The sequence below is a fragment of the Trematomus bernacchii genome, unplaced genomic scaffold (assembly GCF_902827165.1).
Source record: "Trematomus bernacchii unplaced genomic scaffold, fTreBer1.1, whole genome shotgun sequence".
In the NCBI taxonomy this organism is placed as follows: Eukaryota; Metazoa; Chordata; class Actinopteri; order Perciformes; family Nototheniidae; genus Trematomus; species Trematomus bernacchii.
This window is the reverse complement of record NW_022987696.1, coordinates 175,565-195,668: the sequence shown is the minus strand read 5'-3', so window position 1 is coordinate 195,668 and position 20,104 is coordinate 175,565. Positions and strand designations below refer to the sequence as shown.

The 20,104-nt window shown below is 44.4% G+C and overlaps 1 protein-coding gene across 4 annotated transcripts in view; it reads right to left on the bottom strand.

Annotated features, from left to right (window-relative positions):
- The window catches only part of LOC117489249 (NLR family CARD domain-containing protein 3-like), a 46,300-nt gene that overhangs the window by 5,153 nt on the left and 21,043 nt on the right, over positions 1–20,104 (bottom strand). For 3 of the 4 annotated variants that reach the window (XM_034138445.1, XM_034138448.1, XM_034138449.1), the window contains 5 exons: positions 17,239–17,464; positions 9,874–11,665; positions 9,598–9,771; positions 4,640–4,813; positions 3,273–3,319 (listed from right to left, as the gene is read on the bottom strand). In XM_034138445.1, coding sequence (XP_033994336.1) covers positions 3,273–3,319; positions 4,640–4,813; positions 9,598–9,771; positions 9,874–11,665; positions 17,239–17,464 — 2,413 coding nt within the window. The remainder of the gene's footprint in view (positions 1–3,272; positions 3,320–4,639; positions 4,814–9,597; positions 9,772–9,873; positions 11,666–17,238; positions 17,465–20,104) is intronic. The other variant, XM_034138447.1, reaches the window with a different exon arrangement.

Sequence of the window (20,104 nt, the reverse complement as noted above, 5' to 3'; positions counted from 1 at the left end):
ACTCGCTATAGGGTGTACTTTGAGGGTTTTGACTCTGCACACCGTTTACATGCATAAAAACCTTCATAGCACACAAGGGGACGGGTAATAACCGGAAAAGCATGACACCTCTCCTTTAAAGGGCGTATCCTTATTTTAAACAACCTTGTCTCCTCCATGCTGGCTCACCGGCTGGCATGCACCGACCCGCCCGTAAACCTGCTGTCCAGGGTGCAGGCTCTCATGGTGGACTTCTAATAATAATAATTCCTTATATTTATTATAGCGCTTTTTCCATGACCCAAAGCGCTTTACAGATACACATTACACATTCATACATGTAACGGTCATGTACTGTGGACAATACCCACAGGAGCAAATTCAGGTGAAGTGTCTTGCCCAAGGACACAACGGCCTGACGCAGTGGCGGCGGTGGCAGGTTTCGAACTGGAGTTCCCCAACGCCCCCTTGATCTGATGATCAAACGCACAGCCCGCTGCGCCACTCCGCCCCAAACTTCTTCTGGGATCGCATGCACTGGGTCTCTCAGAGCGTCCTGTTCCTGCCAAAGGAGGAGGGGGGACATGGCCTGGTTCACCTGGCAAGCAGAGGGGCTGCTTTCAGGCTCCGGTTCGTCCAGAGGTTCCTGACTGGACCTGCTGACCTGGTCTGGAGACCCGTAGCTCGGGCCTTATTGGAGCGCTGTGGTGGGCTGGGTCTGGCTGAGTCGTTGTTCCTAATGGACCTGAAAGGATTACGCCTGAATAATCTCTCGGGTTTCTATGGAGGTCTCTTCAAGGTGTGGGGACTACTCAGAAAAGAGAGACCAGAGTGCTTTGGCTCACTGTTCTGGCTCCTCAGAGAGCCGGTGGTCCGTGGATCTCGGTTTGTGTGTGGAGTAGGGCCTTCTCTACAACAGAGACTCTGTGAGGAGAGGATCCTCACGCTGGGCCAGGTGGTGGAGGTGTGTGGCCCCCGCCTGGACAACGCTGCAGGCCTGGCCTCACGTCTGAGCCTCAGGTCAGTCCGGGTGGTCAGCCTCCTGCTGCAGAGCTGGAAACAGCAGCTCAGCCAATCAGAGCTGGCGCTGATCGCTGCTCACGGCAACGGACTGAAGTCTCCAAATGACAATGACTCTTTTCCAGAGATGCTATGTTTTCCTGATCTCAGTTGTGAGGGTTTTTTGTTAAAGTTGAACAATGTTACCGATTTTAAGTTTAGCACCATGTCCAACAAAACCTTTTATTATTTGGTGACAAAGGTGCTGAATCAGAGCAGACTCCAGGAGCGAGTGGACACCCAGTGGAGAGCCCACCTGGGCCTGACGGAGGCTCAGAGGCCTGAGTGGAGAGCGCTCTACAAGCCTCCGCTGACTAAGAGGGGTGGGGACCTCCAGTGGAGGGTTCTCCACGCTGCGGTAGCGGTAAATGCGTTTGTTTCAGTGATCAACCCTACAGTGTCTGACGCCTGTCCTTTCTGTGTACAGAGGGAAAACATTTTTCATTGCTTTACAGAATGTGGTCGACTCCTTTGTCTTTTTCAGTTACTCACTCAGATGTTGATTTTGTTTAATGTGGTTTTTTCTAAGTCAATGTTCATTTTGGGTTGTAGGTACAGCCAGAAGCAAAAGTGCAAAAGTCCGTTTTTTATTTTTTGTTGGGGCAGGCTAAAATGGCCATCTACCTCAGCAGGAGGAATAAAGTTGAAGCTTTAAGTAGAAGTGTAGCTTCAGATGAAGCTCCACAGTGCGTAGCTGGACACAGAGTCTTGTCCTGTCAGTGAAGTGAGAGCCATGTGGGGCAGCAGTTAGCAGTTAGCAGTTAGCTTCTGGTGAGTGTTTCTGGAGTTCTGCTGCAGGGCTTCTTTCTGCAGGATATATCAGGGGTTTTGCACTTTGTGTGAATTGTGTTTAGTGTTCTGAGAAAATAAGCTCTGCTTTCAAAAAGTGTGTTTTAGAGATTGAAAGAAAGTGTGTAGTCCAGTACTTGGAACAGGTAGAGGAACTGCCTGAATCTGCTTCTTGGTTATCATTTAGAGTAATAATAAAGACATGGTATTTATAAAGCACTTCTCCTGGTGCTCAGAGACGTTACTTTCAGGGTGCATTCACACCTAATAGTCGCTTCTCTGGTGCGCACCAGACCACAGTTTGTTACATCGTTTCATTTTTCAGAAGGTTTGGTTTGCGTTCACACGGGCAAAACTCAAACGGACTATAAACTTTAAACACAAGTCATGTGCACAGAAATGCTGTTCAACCATTGGTCAGACATTAAGGGGTAAAAACGCAAATCCCGGCAATTTGTACCGGAGCCTCCGCCATAGAGCATCGGCACTTTCGGCAGGTTAATCTCATGCTGCTGTTAATCTGGAGATCAACAGACACTAGCGGCCCGCGCATATGATTATATAATCAGACAACGTCCGTTAAAAAACATTATAACACATATAATGAGAGACGTTCTGCAGTAAGGAGGGCGTTTCACCGACGACAGGTGTTCTTAATTTTATGTAGCCTAGTTGACGGAGCATTTTTACTTTACACGACACTGTTCAACACTTAATTCTGCTTCACTCTTTAACTAAACAACCGCGGATGTCTTGAAAGACTCTTTCGCTAAAGATTTTTGAAGACATCCGCGTTGTTGTGACACGTAAATACTACGCTTCCTATGTTTTGGTGCGGACTGCGTTCGCACCAGCAATGAACCGCTCCAGAGTTCACAAGCAAGCGGTCCGAGACCACCTCTTTTAGCGGACCAGAGTCCGGTTGTTTAGTTCACTTCAGAGGTCTCGGACTGTGTTCACACCGACCCAAATGAACCGCACCAAGCGGCTAAACGCACCAGGGTTCGATTCAACCGGACAATAAAAGGCTGGTGTGAACGCACCCTAAGTCTTCTTCTTTAAATGCACAGGTGGACACCTGGTGAGTTTTGTTTCTGCATTGTGAGTTCTCCTGTTAGTTTGAACATGTCACTGCCTCAATCTGCTGTTCCCCTTTAGTTCCTGTGTTACTCTCTGTATGCAGTAACCAGAGCCTGGGGGGGGAGCGTACTGAGGACATTTCTAAACTGGTCTTTAGGAACTGGAGCTGAATACATTTGAAAGTAACCCTCCAAACCCTGAATATCAGAATATACCTATAACAGTGAAAAGAAGAAGAGATCTTTCTGTTAAGAAATGTGTATCTGTTGATTCTGTTGGTTCTGTGTTCACTTTGTTGTGTTTCTGGATCTCATGTGCAGTGTAACCTGTGCAGCTCTGAGGAATCAAACTGAAAACACACTCACATTTTCTCAGACCAGGTTTCAACCACTGCAGTCCACCATGGTCCATCCTGCAGGAAGAAACACAGTCAGAATCAACTTCATACACCTTCACTCAAATCCACCATTAAACTGGAAGCAGAGTCCCTCAGTCAGAGACAGAGACGTTAGAGGCTTCTCAATTCTTACATTTCCCCTCCTCGACTCCCCTCCTCGACTCCCCTCCTCGACTCCTATCCACGAGACTTAGTCCCGCCCACAGGAGATGCGAGCGGAGGAGTCGAGGAGGGGAGCCGAGGAGAGAGGAGGGGAAGCAGCAGGCGGTTAGAGAAATGAGAACTCCTCTCCTCTGAGCGGTCATTTTAAAGAGACGTCCATTAATGATGACAGCAGCCCTCTGTCTGATGGACAGATGTGTTCATGACCACTTATATACTTACTTTGATTCATTGACAGTGCGGTATAATGAGACAATAACAGGCTACAGATGCGGACACACACACACACACACACACACACACACACACACACACACACACACACACACACACACACACACACACACACACACACACACACACACACACACACACACACACACACACACACACACACACACACACACACACACACACACACACACACACACACACACACTTTAAAGTATGAGAGCACTCTCATAATAACGTAACACTATTAGAGACTGGATATATCCCCCCCCCCCCCCCCTCTCTCTGGTCGCTGAAATGGGGAATTGAAATTACGGGCCAAAAGTTGTATTTACAAGTATTAAAAGTAAGCAGAGGACACCAAACCAACTGAGACCCGTCTGTCCGCAGCATCTACGCACACACTGTACCACACGCACCTACAACAGGTCCTAAAGCATATCATCAGGCTACAGCCGTTGTGTATTTTATTATGTGAAGCACTAAATGGTTTTAGAAACATCTGGACTCTTTGTTTGTAGATATCTACTAAACTAAAGCAAATAAAGAGAGTAGGCCTGTTATACTGAGTGATATATATTATACACACTGCTCTGCTTTCTGCACCTCACAGCCGTCGCGATGAAAGCAGTTACTAAAATAATATCCAGGGGATGCATGCAGAGCTGTCATTGGCTGAGATAAGTCCGGCCGTGCGTCACGACTCCACCGTTCCCGGAAATGCATCCGTGGAGGACCGTGGAGGAGCCATCAGTGTCTCCTCGGTTAGAGCTCCTCCAGAGAGCCTCCTCGACGCTCGATGCTCGGTCCTCGATGTGCATTTAGAGAAATTAGATGTTCTTCAACATGGCGCGCTAAAATTCATTTCCGGGTCACTACCGGAGGACCGAGGAGTCGAGGAGGGGAAATGTAAGAATTGAGAAGCCTCTTCTGTGTCCATACCTGAGTGTCTCCAGTCTCCAGAGTGGATCCTCCAGTCCAGCAGACAGCAGCTTCTCTCCTGAGTCTCCTGGATGATTGTTACTCAGGTCCAGCTCTCTCAGATGGGAGGGGTTGGAGCTCAGAGCTGAAGCCAGAGAAACACAGCCTTCCTCTCTGACCAGACATCCTGACAGCCTGAAAACACACACACACACACACCCCCACACACACCCCCCACACACCCACACCCACACACACACACACACACACACACACACACACACACACACACACACACACACACACACACACACACACACACACACACACACACACACACACACACACACACACACGTTTTGTCCACGTTTTTGTCCACTGAGCCACAGCAGGAACATCCCTTCTATCGGATGTACCTGCACACCTACTCCGGGGCGGGCCCTCGTTACCCCGGAGACGCCGAGGCACACGCAGTGGCCGGCTAGTCAGGGTGAAAGAGTGGCTAGCGTGGTCCCCCCCCCCCCTGCCCTGATGGAGTGAACCACCGCAACCTTCGGTCGCTGGGCTGTGAAACTCACGCGACTGTTGCCCCGGTTCCAACCAAAGGCTCGTTGATAAATGCGAGATCGATCGCAAACAAAACTCTCATCATCCAGGACTTCTTCACGTCACATGCTGTGGATGTGCTTTTTATAACGGAAACCTGGATATCTGCGGGTGAGTCTGTTGCTTTTACAGAGCTATTGCCTCCGGACTGCAGTTTCATTCATTGTCCCCGGACCACGGGTCGTGGAGGAGGTATAGCGACTGTCTTTAGGAGCAGTTTATACTGCAAACCCACGCCGTCTATCTCATTCTCCTCCTTTGAACTGAGCCTGTTTGAGCTGGGACGGATTCATCCTGTACTGTGTGCGGTGGTCTACCGACCGCCCAAGTACAACACATACTTTATAAAGGAGTTCTCTGAACTATTGGCCGGTATCGTGACAAACTATGACAGCGTTTTAATTGTCGGGGATTTTAATGTGCATGTCTGTTGTATCTCTAAACCACTAGCTAAAGACTTTCTTGATGTTCTAGATGCTTTTAACTTCATACAACATGTCTCTGGCCCCACGCAAGAGCATGGGCACACATTAGACCTAGTCTTATCCCATGGTCTGCCCATTTCAAATGTAAATGTGTGTGAGGCAGCTTTATCAGATCACTGCTGTCATAGTCTTAAATCATGCGCTCCTGTCCGTCACGGTCGTATGATGAAACCTTCCACTGCTGCTAGTTTCTCCCCTGCATTTGTAAACCTAGCCCAGTCTGATACTATGTCCTCTGACTCCCTGGACACTGAGCAATTAACCTCAGCCTTTCTCTCTTCCTGCACTGGAGCTCTTGACATTGTTGCTCCCCTGAAACTCATGCGCCCCAGAGCTAAATCTGAACCCTGGCTCAATGAAGTCACTCGTGCTGCCAGGCGTGAGTGCCGGCAGGCTGAGCGCAGGTGGAAGAAGGACAAGCTTCATGTAGCTCATGACATTTTAAAAGAGAGTTGGAGAACCAATCAGAGCATTGTAAAAGCTGAAAAGACGAGTTACTTTTCTGATATTATTTCTAGTAATTTAAACAAACCTCGTGTTCTTTTTAAAACTATTGATGCTATGTTAAACTCTCCTTTATCCACTTGTATTGAAGCTTCAACTGAGGTGTGTGAAAAATGTCTCTGCTATTTTATAGACAAGATCTCCACTATTAGAGCCTGTATCTCACCACCCTCTTTTGACCCCTCCATTGACATCACATGCACTGCTGTCTTCCAGCAGTTTGGACCTGTGTCGTTGTCATCTCTTAGTGACATTGTTGCTAAATTAAAACCCTCATCTTGTCCCACAGACCCAGTCCCTCCTCGACTTTTTAAAGAGATATGGGACACTATTGGATCTAATGTCCATACAATTATAAATAGCAGCCTAGAGTCCGGTTCTGTGCCAGTTTATTTTAAACAAGCGGTTGTGGCACCCCTGATAAAAAAAAAAAAATCTGGACACTTCTGTCTTCTCAAATTACAGACCCATCTCGAAGCTTCCTTTTATTTAAAAAATATTGGAGAAAACCGTACTCTTACAGCTGCAGTCTTTTATACATGCACACAATATTTTTGATATTTTTCAGTCCGGTTTTAAAGCGCTTCACAGTACTGAGTCTGCCCTTCTAACAGTATTCAATGACCTCCTGGTCACTACAGACTCTGGTGACTCTGCCATCCTTATGCTCTTAGACCTCACAGCTGCCTTTGATACGATTGACCACTCCATCCTTATCTCTGGTCTAGAGCACTGTGTGGGTATCAGGGGCACTGCCTTAGAGTGGTTCAGGTCCTATCTGTCCCAGAGATCCTTCTCTGTTAGGCTTGGTGAATTTGCATCGTCTTCTGCCCCCCTATCCTGTGGATTCCCCAAGGTACCACCTTTATGCGGACGACTCCCAAATATACCTACCCCTAAAAAAAACACCAGCTCTCTGATGGCCCTGGTTGACTGTCTTAATGACATACAGGCCTGGATGGCGCTAAACTTTTTAAATATAAATGAGAGCAAAACGGAGGTCATTGAGTTTGGACCAAATGGTGAAGTCCCTTCCATTGACCTGGGTTCCCTGCAACAGTATGCAAAACCCATGGTCACTAATCTGGGCGTCAAAATCGACAGTGCTTTTAAATGAGATAAACAGATCAACTCTGTGGTTGAGTCCAGTTTTTATCACTTGAGGCTCCTGTCCAAAATTCGCGAGACCCCGAGTGGGGGTCGTGAGATGATTACAAAATTAAAATTGAAAATTAAAAAAAATATATATATTTTTTTTTAATCTATTTTTTTAATTATTATTATTAATAATAACGTGTGCATAGACATTTTTCAGGGGCGGGCTAGCCATCTGTATAATTTCCCCGCAGCGAGGCTCCCCCATTGACAATCCACTAGCGCAGTGTTTCTCAAACTTTTTCATACCAAGGACACTTAACCAATAAAGAACACTCACGGACCATCTAACTCAGATATTCCCGCGAGAGTGCGGAAAACTTAAAGTGGACCTAACATGCTATATTTAAATGATATATTGTAGGGCCATACCTATATAAGGTATATTTATACGTTTCTGTTTTCAAAATACCAAACAGATCATGCATTTTAGCCATGCCTCATTTCTCTCTATGTGCTGTTTGCTGTCTACGGGTCTGATTCTGCTGACCACGCCCCCCTGCAGGAGAGGGGAGACGTGCTCTGATCAGCTGCTGGGCTGTCAGAAGAGGGGGAGAAAAAGAGATCTCCGTCCTCCGTGTTTTATTATATAGAGTCGTTATTCATTTGTTTTAAAGCTCAATAAATAACAAGACCTTTGACCGGCACTTTTCTAATTTTGTCCGGAAGATTTCAACTTTAACGGACATCTTGACCGGCGAAACAAACTGAAACTGAAACTCTGCCGCACGGTCCCCTCGTTCCTTGGAAGAGGCGGAGAGGTGGGTGTTTGTCATCTGCTGGTGGACTAACCGGAGAGAATTACAGTGCTTGCCTCGACGGGGAGGGATTGCATTGAATTAAAGCAGCGGGAGCAAACGCTTGCCTCGGGGAGGGAGAAAGAAAGCCACAGCGGAGAATAAACAGAAGGGTAACCATAGTAACCATGCGCGGGAAGTCTTCTTCGCTGCTTTTGTGGCAGACTACAGCGCCACTTACAGGCCTGGCATATGTACTACAGCGTCTCCAGCGCTTTCGAGCGGCAATGGCCGTGGCCCAACCCCACATTCCCCTGATAGGTGGAGAGTTGGCCCAATAGCCGTAGCGCCACCGTCCTGACGTCAGGACAGTGTTCAAATCTGGATCAGTTTTTATCAGATCCGTTGCAGCCCCTTTTTTAGAGATTTGGGTATGGAGGAAAATAGAGAGGGTTGTGTTTTCTGACACTTGGTGAGTTCCCTGGAACACCGGGGACACATATTCATGTAGAAAAGACGTACAAAAGTGCATTTTGCATGATAGGTCCCCTTTAAATTAAATCACAAGCCCCCCCCCCCGTTGACAGGGCTCGCCTGGCACTGTTATTTTGGGGGTCGCGGGCTGAAAAGTTTGGGAACCCCTGGTCCAGATTACTGTAATGCACTTTATGCCGGCCTAAACCAGACTTCGCTGGCACGCCTGCATCTTGTACAAAACGCTGCGGCTCGGCTGCTTACAGGAAGCATTGTTTGTTTTTAAATCGCTCTATGGGCTGGCCCCTCAGTACATCTCCGACCTCCTACAGGTGTACACCCCCTCAAGAGCTTTGAGGTCGGTTGATCAGCTGCGGCTGGTAGTCCCTAAAACAAAGAAAAAGACCAGGGGAGACCGAGCCTTCTCAGCGGTAGCCCCCAGGCTCTATTGTGAAATTGTCGCCCACCCTTCAAACTTTTAAGTCCCGCCTAAAGACCGACCTCTTTTCTCTTTCGAGTCAGTCTGAGCTATGCTCTACCTATTTTGTCACGATCCTAATGTTTTGTCACGTTTTTAGATTTGTCTGTCTTGTTATGGGTGTTATTTTGTAATTCTGTTCCCCTTGTCTCTTGCCTAGGTCAGATCTATGCTCTTCTTGTCGTCAAGATATTTTGTTCCTCACTACGTGAGCGATTTTCTTTTGTTCTCTTTTTGTCATCTCATTCAGAGATTTGATAGTGTTTATTTTGTTCACTACCTGAAAATAAAGTATTTTACAAATACTTTACCTCTGTCTCCTGGGTCGTGCAATTGGGTCCTATACCCTGAGTTCCAGAGTTCGTAACATATTTGTATGCTTTTATTGTCTGTCCATAGCCTTTTAGTGCCTTTTATCTATTCTTGTAATATTATATTTGTTATAATGTTATGTTCATTGTGAAGCACTTTGGCAAACCCTCTGTTTTTAAAATGTGCTATAGAAATAAAGTGGATTGGATTAAACAGTTTTTCACTAACCTGAGAGTCTCCAGTTCACAGTGTGGACTCTCCAGTCCAGCAGACAGCAGCTTCACTCCTGAATCCTGCAGGTCGTTGTAACTCAGGTCCAGATCTCTCAGACTAGAAGACTGGGAGCTGAGGACTGAGGACAGAGCTTCACAGCTTCTCTCTGAGAGGTTGCAGCCACTCAACCTGAAGAGGAATCAGTAACACAGAAGAAACTGGTTACACACTGTTATTTGTTGCTGAATAAATAAAACTACATTTAATCTGGATAGTTATGTGTTCACGTACAGAGCTTTGTTGGAGGCTTTGACCACTGGCAGCAGCCCCAGAAGAGCCTCCTCTGAAGCAGCGTATTTCTTCAGGTCAAACACGTCCAGATCTTCTTCTGATGACAGTAAGATGAAGACCAGAGCTGACCACTCAGCAGGAGACAGTTTCTCTTCAGAGAGACGTCCTGATCTCAGGGACTGTTGGATCTGCTCCACTAGAGAATGATCATTCAGTTCATTCAGACAGTGGAACAGGTTGATGCTTCTCTCTGGAGACAGATCCTTATCTATCTTCTTCTTGATGTACTTGACTGTTTTCTGGTTGGTCCCCAAGCCACTTCCTGTCTGTGTCAGCAGGCCTCGTAGGAGTTTCTGATTGGTCTGCAGTGAAAGACCCAGGAGGAAGCGGAGGAACAAGTCCAGGTGTCCGTTTGGACTCTGTAAGGCCTGGTCCACAGCACTCTGGTAGAGATTTGTTAGTGTAAGTTTGACCTCATACTGCTGGGAGGTTGTTGGTTTTTCTTTCAGCAGGTTGACTCCAGAGTTGATGAAGGTCAGATGGACATGAAGAGCAGCCAGAAACTCCTGAACGCTCAGATGGACGAAGCAGAACACCTTGTCCTGGTACAGTCCTCTCTCCTCTCTAAAGACCTGCGTGAACACTCCTGAGCACACAGAGGCTGCTCTGATATCGATGCCACACTCAGTCAGGTCGGACTCATAGAAGATCAGGTTGCCTTTCAGCAGCTGCTCAAAAGCCAGTTTCCCCAGAGACTCCATCATCTTCCTGCTCTCTGGACTCCAGTGTGGATCTGTCTCAGCTCCTCCGTGATACTTGATGTTCTTGACTTTGGACTGAACCACCAAGAAGTGGATGTACATCTCAGTCAGGGTATTGGGCAGCTGTCCCCCCTCTCTGGTTTTCAACACCTCCTCCAGAACTGAAGCAGAGATCCAGCAGAAGACTGGGATGTGGCACATGATGTGGAGGCTTCGTGAGGTCTTGATGTGGGAGATGATGGTGCCGGCCTGCTTCTGATCTCTGAATCTCTTCCTGAAGTACTCCTCCTTCTGTGGGTCAGTGAACCCTCGGACCTCTGTCACCATGTCCACACACTCAGGAGGGATCTGATTGGCTGCTGCAGGTCGTGTGGTTATCCAGAGGCGAGCAGAGGGAAGCAGCTTCCCCCTGATGAGGTTCGTCAGCAGCACATCCACTGAGGTGGACTCTGTGACATCAGTCAGGATCTCAGTGTTGTGGAAGTCCAGAGGAAGTCGACACTCATCCAGACCGTCAAAGATGAACACAACCGAGAACTGATCAAACCTGCAGATTCCTGCGTCTCTGGTTTCAGAGAAGAAGTGATGAACAAGTTCCACCAAGCTGTACTTGTTCTCTCTCACCACATTCAGCTCTCTGAAGGTGAATGGAAATATGAACTGGAAGTCCTGGTTAGCTTTGCCTTCAGCCCAGTCCAGAGTGAACTTCTGTGTTAAGACTGTTTTCCCAATGCCAGCCACGCCCTTTGTCATCACTGCTCTGATTGGTGCATCTCTTCCAGGTGAGGCTTTAAAGAGGTCTTCTCGTCTGATGGGTGTTTCTGGTCTGTGTGGTTTCCTGGATGCAGTTTCAATCTGTCTGACCTCATGTTCCTTGTTGACCTCTGCAGACCCCCCCTCTGTGATGTAGAGCTCTGTGTAGATCTGGTTCAGAAGGGTTTGGTTTCCTGCTTTAGCAATGCCCTCAAACACACACTGGAACCTCTCCTTCAGGGTGGATTTGAGTTTACTGCACACTGCAGCAGGAGTTCCTGAATAAAGAAGAAGAAGAAGAAGAAGAAGATACACTTTATTAATCCCTTACAGGGAAATTTCTTTCCCCAAACAAACAAACAAGTGGAATCAGTGAGTGGCAGGGTTCATACACTTTTTCACCAATGATTTTCAATGACTTTTCCATGACTTCTCAATGACCTTTACCTAATTTTCCATGACCAAAAAAAATGACCACTGAAAATTGTTTATTTTAACATGGAACAGGAAAATAAGGTCTGCATATGAAACATGTTGTGCCTATCTAAAACAAATCAAATAGTAGGCTTACTAGCTTCTACACACTAAAGCAACTGTAGTCAGGGATGCAAACTCATCAGGTATGAAAAAGGTGACAAGGATCCGAGCCCCCCCCCCGACCCCATAACAGGAACATAGGAATAACAGAGGATTTTAGCAGTCAGAACAACTAAAGCAGCAGTGTTAATAATAACAGAAATGCTAAAGAGTCACATCTAATAGAAATGTATAAAAGCATTTATTTTAATTGTGTAGCAGTCAGTTTATAATTTTGGCAGGACTGTTGAGCATTTTGAAAATGTATTTTCATGCCTCTGTGCAAGGCTTAGTCTTTCTATCTTTATAGCCAGTGGTGTAAAGTAACTAAGTTCATAAACTCAACAAGTACTATACTTGGGTACAATTTTGAGATACTTGTACTTTATTTAAGTATTTCAATGTGTTGCTACTTTGTACTTCTACTCCACTACAGCTCAGAGGTAAATGGTGTACTTTTCCTCCAGTACATGTATTTAATCCCTTTAGTTACTTCACAGATGTGGATGAATGATGTGAAATATAATCAAGTGTTAAAGGGCCCATGTCATGGCCATTTCCACTGATCATAATTACATTGTTGAGGTATACTAAAATAGATTTATACTGTGCAATTTTCCAAACTCACATTGGTTTCGCATACAGCATCTCTGTCAAGCATGTGTATTCAGCAGTATTCACTTTCTCCACTAAACGACTCGTTGGAGCTCTTGCCCCCCCCTCCCTGTGAGCCTAGTGTGCTCCGATTGGTCAGCTCGGCCACTCGTTCTGATTAGTCAACCACCAGAGAGGCTGCGCCCATGTCAGTGCTTTTCCCGGCTGCTCTCAGCGTAACATCAGTCTTATCATGGCGTCGGTACAGCGGTATATTTTATATACATATATATTTTTAACTGTTGTTATAGAAGAGTGTGACGGCCCCAGGGCCTTTGTCTTACGATGGGGTGGAGCTGAAGAAGCTAATCAGCACGATCACGGACACCTCCGGACACTACGGCCCCAGTCTCTCTCCAAAGCGGCTGCAGGAAGACTAACTCTGCGATCCTCTCAACCACCTATCTTTGCATTTACCACAATAAATGTGCCGTGGTTTTGTAAACTCGTGTATGTCTCCTTGTCTTTCCGTTGTGGCCTACGAGCTACTCTCATAACAAAGAGTAAGTTATTTTTACCCGTTATAAACTACTACTGTTTGATGAGAAATCAAATCATGGTTTGCTATATATGAATTCAGGGAAGAAAGGATAGGCCTACTAAGTATTTCCATTAAACTTTATTTTTAGAAATGTACAAAATGAACATAAATATACATATATACACGGTATATCATCCATTCCTCCTCCTCTTGCCTGCGCACAGCCGGTGCGGTGCGGTGCCTTTTAGCACGAGGCCTCAGTAGTAGTAGAATCCCTTCCCCGTCATGGATTGTCCGCCAGGATCTGGCTGGACGAAATCAAATGCAAATCACAAAATATTAGAGAAACTTAGTTGTTTTAGATTCGTTAGTAGTAGTTGTGTAATGAACAGCTTGCCTGCTAATATGCTAACCTAGCTTTGTTTACCTTGGTAGCTAACACGATATGAACGTTAGCTTGGAGGAAAGGCAACTATAATGCAGTGTAATAAAACTACTATGAACAAAAGCTAGTGGTTCATATTAGGCTAGCAATAACGTGTTTATAATTGCAATCGTATACGGGTATTCTGCTACCATACAATGTAACTTGCATGAATACATTGTTTTGCGCTAGCATACAGCTAGCCTCGTTAGCTACATGCAGTATATGTACGGTCACAATGTACGGTAAACCGGAGTATACTGTATGAGTATTCCGTGTGTGTGACTGCAGACATTCTCCTGCCATGACAAACATGTAAGGCCATCTGCTGACATTGTAGTTGATATATTTAAACGCTAGCAACGTAGCATCACAAAAATGTTTTTCTGACCAAAACTAGCTCAAGCTCCGTGTGTTAGATCGCTACGCCAGCTATAATGTAATTACGTTTCGCGACTGACCGGCAAATCACCCGCAGTATACTGTCAATAGGTATTTTGTGTGTGAATGCAGACATTCTCCTGCTATGAGATACATGTATGCAAGGCCATCTGCTGATATTAGAGTTGATATATGGAAACTCTAGCAACTTAGTTAGCACAGTTAGCACTGTGTCAATGGCTTAGCAGTCCAACACAGTTTACACATTTAAACAGTCTTGTTTGATAAATACACAAATAACAATGCAAACTTACAGGTTGTATACCCAGATCTTCCCCTGCTCCAAACGGTCCAAACAAGCTGTGCATATCCGGCCTCAAACTGGGCAATGTTTTTGGAAGCTTTCGTCTGTGAAATGCCGGTTCTTCGAACCTCTGGAGGAGGAACACGCCGCTGCTGGTGTGGCCATAGCTCTTCGGGATTGGTCCATTTCGTTCCGGGTACCGCATGACATCAGGCGGTACCCGGAACTAAATGGAAGACTCAAATGGGCAGTGACGTATCTCCAACGAGGCGTTTTGGGGAGGTATTTTCTGTGTTAGAGTTTTACTCGCTACAGGGTGTACTTTGAGGGTTTTGACTCTGCACACCGTTTACATGCATACAAACCTTCATAACACACAAGGGGATGGGTAATAACCGGAAAAGCATGACATGGGAGCTTTAAATCAGACTTTAGTTCCACCTGGAGTAAATCCACAAGCTACCCTGCAGAATACAAAGTCATTCAAACTAGCTGCACCTTTACCAGCTTTGAGAACACTTTCATGATCAATCATTATAAAACATATCATATATATTATTCTGAAATGGACCAATCTGCACAATGACTACTTTTACTGTCGCTACTTTCACTATATTTTGATGAGAATACTTTTATACTTTCACTTGAGGGACATTTTGAATACAGGACTTTTACTGTAACAGAGTATTCCTACACTCTGGTACTTCTACTTTTACTAAGTACAAGATCTGAGTACTTCTACTTTTACTCAAGTACAAGATCTGAGTACTTCTACTTTGACTAAAGTACAAGATCTGAGTACTTCTACTTTGACTAAAGTACAAGATCTGAGTACTTCTACTTTTACTCAAGTACAATATCTATACTTATACCACCTGTTTATAGCCTATAAAAAACTATTAGAAAACGAAGGCTAAAGCTAACGTTAGCAGATAGTGACAATGTATGCTAGCTAGCTAGCTCAACGATTCCTTAAAGGGGACCTATCATGCAAAATGCACTTTTGTACGTCTTTTATACATGAATATGTGTCCCCGGTGTGTCAGGGAACTCACCAAGTGTCAGAAAACACAACCCTCTCTATTTTCCTCCATACCCAAATCTCTAAAAAAGGGGCTGCAACGGATCTGATCAAAACTGATCCAGATTTGAACACTGTCCTGACGTCAGGACGGTGGCGCTACGGCTATTGGGCCAACTCTCCACCTATCAGGGGAATGTGGGGTTGGGCCACGGCCGGCCATTGCCGCTCGAAAGCGCTGGAGACGATGTAGTACATATGCCAGGCCTGTAAGTGGCGCTGTAGTCTGCCACAAAAGCAGCGAAGAAGACTTCCCGCGCATGGTTGCCATGGTTACCCTTCTGTTTATTCTCCGCTGTGGCTTTTGTTCTCTAATAGGACACTTGACACAGTGGCTTTTGGCAAAGCAGAAAAAGAACCGAGAGAGATGAGTTATTGTTATTACAACGTGACTTCACTATTATTTAACAACTCTTTTTATTGGGTTCTTTTATTTGGGGTGAAATACATTGTCAGAATAAGTGAGAAATGGATTTAACTTCTGTTAGACAGCTATATGCCATACATTTTTGCATACATTCAGAGTAAATATTTATTCAGTATGATAGCTGTCTAACAGAAGTTAAATCCATGTCTCACTTATTCTAACAATGTACTTAACCCCAAATAAAAGAACCCAATAAAAAGAGTTGTTAAATAATAGTGAAGTCACGTTGTAATAACAATAACTCATCTCTATCAGTTCTTTTTCTGCTTTGCCAAAAGCCACTGTGTCAAGTGTCCTATTAGAGTTGCTGTATGTTGTCCAATATGGCGGACCATCTCGCACATGCGCAGTACAGATCGGGCAGGTGGACCGATCGGGTAGTGACAGAGGCAAGCACTGTAATTCTCTCCGGTTAGTCCACCAGCAGATGACAAACACCCACCTCTCCGCCTCTTCCAAGGAACGAGGGGACCGTGCGGCAGAGTTTCAGTTTCAGTTTCTTTCGCCGGTCAAGATGTCCGTTAAAGTTTAAATCTTCCGGACAAAATTAGAAAAGTGCCGGTCAAAGGTCTTCTTTGTTATTTATTGAGCTTTAAAACAAATGAATAACGACTCTATATAATAAAACACGGAGGACGGAGATCTCTTTTTCTCCCCCTCTTCTGACAGCCCAGCAGCTGATCAGAGCACGTCTCCCCTCTCCTGCAGGGGGGCGTGGTCAGCAGAATCAGACCCGTAGACAGCAAACAGCACATAGAGCGAAATGAGGCATGGCTAAAATGCATGATCTGTTTGGTATTTTGAAAACAGAAACGTATAAATATACCTTATATAGGTATGGCCCTACAATATATCATTTAAATATAGCATGATAGGTCCACTTTAAACAATATTGCGACAGAAAAACTTTTCAGTTCACGCTCTGCTCTGAACACCTGAACGGCCCGTTCTAACAGCTGTTCACCAGCGGTGCAGTCTGTGCCACAGTGACTCCGCACAGTTACTGTTAACGAACGCACCGTAGATAATGTAGCTGACCCTCATCCCGGAGCAGCAGAGTTCAGCCGGCCCGACAGGCAGGAAGACTCGAGCACACAGCTCGCGCTTCATATATTAAAAAATAACACCATGCGCATCATGATGGCACATAACAGCTCGCGACCGCAGATTATTTCGGCGATTAGATAAAATGTAAATTATATTTGACGCAACTTTAGTTACATTTCCATGACTTTTCCAAAACTTTGGGAAAAATATTGTTTTCCATAACTTTTCCAGGGCCTGGAATTTGCATTTTGAATTTCCATGACTTTTCCAGGTTTTCAATGACCGTACGAACCCTGGAGTGGGTCCTGCAGAAACACTGAGACTCTGAACATTTAAGTGTGGCTGTATAGTTTGAATCAGCTCCTCAGAGGACACACTGATGCAGACGTGTGCAGCATATTAACAGCAGAGTTTGTAAACTTCTTCATGTTCCTCCATCTCCTCTCCATCATGTTAAATGAGTTAAACCCTCTTACTGCTCTGCAGACGCTCAGCCAGCTCCTCCTGCTTCATGCTCCTCAGGAAGTGCACTGAGATGTTCAGAAATGCCTCTCTGCTGCTCCTCTGCTCTTCATCCTCACCGTCCAACCGCTCCTCTTCCTCACTCTGACTCTCTAAGCCTTCTGGGTAATCTGAACTCAGAGCCTTCTGGATCTTCTTCAGCTCGTTCTTCACAAAAGTCACGATGTTCTCCTCCAGCAGCTGGAACAGATTGATGAACATTGATCAGATGAATAACGTTAAAACTAAAGTTATTATGTTAGGGCAGTGGTCACCAACCTTTTTAAGCTAGGGTTAGGGTTAGCGATCTACCCGCACCACACTCGACTGGTTGGTGACCACTGTGTTAGGGATAATGTGAAGCAAGGCGGACATTATTGAAAAAAGATCACCCGACGCAGATCTTGACATCCTCTTTTTTCTATATTCATCCCACCCTCTTGGATTGCTCGACTGCCACACTCACACTTAGGCAGGGCCACACCTCACTACAGAATCCTCTGGGATCTCTTAAACAGATTAAGTTGTCTGCCTTCAATCAGCAGTTAATTGAACCTGGTTCTCCAGAAGTTAGTAGAGATAAGACCTTTCAGAGGTGAATCTGAGCCTAAACTTGCATAGACTCAATAGTTATGATAGGTCAGTCGGTCTGATTAATACAGGTCTGCCGATGCAACAACAGTTAAGTTTAGGGTTCATACACTTTTTCACCAATGATTTTCCATGACTTTTCCATGACCTTTATCTAATTTTCCATGACCAAAACAAATTACTCTTTCTCATCGGTACCACTGAAAATTGTTTATTATAACATGGAACAGGAAAATAAGGTCTGCATATGAAACATGTTGTAAAACAAATAACTTCTATCAAAATAGTAGGCTTACTAGCTCCTACAGGCTAAAGCCACTGTAGACTAGAGGGCGTGATTGTAAACATCTCTCACCAGCGAAATATCGCAACAGTTAAATGCCATTTTACGTTTCCTTACTATACGATACAGTATGTATTATCATTATAGTATTACTATTTTGGCGATTAGATAAAATATAAATTATATTTGATGCAACTTTAGTTACATTTTCTTGACTTTTCCAAAACTTTGGGAAAAATATTGTTTTCCAAAGCTTTTCCAGGGCCTGGAATTTGCATTTTGAATTTCCATGACTTTTCCAGGTTTTTAATGAATGTATGAACCCTGTAATTTAAAGAAGACAACATGTGATCATCTGTCCGTCTTAAGGCCTGCTGGTCTAAACAGAGCAGCATGGACACTGTCAGGACCTGAATGGTAGATCATCTGTATATGTGTAAATATGTGATTTGTAAATGTAAAACACCATCCACAAATGCATTTAAAAGATTTGCAAACTCACAAATAAATGTGCAAATGTAAAATGGATCTGCAAATGCGCAAAATATTTTTACAAATAAAAAAAAGATCTTTGAATATCTCTTTATCATTTACAACTTTCGATCAGGCATTTGTGAATCCATTTTGTATTTGTCAACCAAAAATGCACTTGTGGATCTCAAATCTCTGCTTGTGGATCTCAAATCTCTGCTTGTGGATCTCAAATCTCTGCTTGTGGATCTCAAATCTCTGCTTGTGGATCTCAAATCTCTGCTTGTGGATCGTCTTTTTACACACACAGAGTTTTGAGACAACCTTTCCACCGGTCTCGGCTAAAATCTACTCGTGTCACTCGGTTATTTTTCGGAAGCCACGTGATGGCCTGCTGATGACGACATTTCCGCATGGTTTTCAAAGTAAGAGCATGATGCTTTGTTTAAAGCGCTGTTTTTTTAATGAACAGCGGAACGTTAGATGCCATGGCCATGGGAAGTAGGGGTGCTGAGGGTGCTGCAGCACCCCCTCATGGAGGACAGGGAATCTGCACGTCCACAAGATTAATGGAAATATAATACAAATATAATACAAAAAAAACTAATTTTCGGCATTGATGTAACAACATTCATAATTAAGTAAAGATAACACCCTTTTCACCCCGGTTACATTTTCCATTTCCCCTGAGAGGCTCAGTGAGGTAAAGGACTCTGAGTGTTTAAATAGTTCACTTTAGTCTTAGTTATCTCAGTGGCTCTCAAACGGTTTGGTCACAATTTATGTAAACAAATATTTCCAAGGCACTCCTTTATAATTATTAGGATAAATAAAAACAGGTTTGAAATCATTCCAATGTATACTATAGTATACATTGGAATGATTTCAAACCTGTTTATCCTAATAATTAATTAATCTCTCCAGTTTTAAAGGATATTTTTGGTTTACTGTCTATAGTATAGACAGTAAACCAAAAATATCCTTTAAAACTGGAGAGATTAAAAAATATGCATAAATAAATAACTGTTAACTGGGTAAAATAAGATATAAATGAACAACAAAAATAAAGTACGTTACATTTATTTGTTATTGGCTATGGTAGGTTATTGGTTATGTTCACATACTTATTTGATTTTTAAAATGTAAACCGATCTTCTTCATATGGGTGTTTTAGAGTTGTACCCCCTAGATCCAGTCTCTTGTAATTATGCTCAAAGTGCTCCAGATTGAAGCATTTTACTTTAAAATGTTAAAAACAATCTTCCCGGGGGGGCATACCCCCGGACCCCCTTAGAGGATGTGACGTGTTAAAACATGTTAATACAATACTAAATACATTTGAAGCCTTTTTATATAAGCTGTCCACAGTGGCGTTTTTATATGTACAAAAGTGGTGGGGCACAAAAAACTTAGATGTCTATATATAAGCTTCTGCAGTGACGTGCAGTGAGGTTCATGGCTGGTGAGGCACTGGCACTGACTCTTCAGGTTTACAA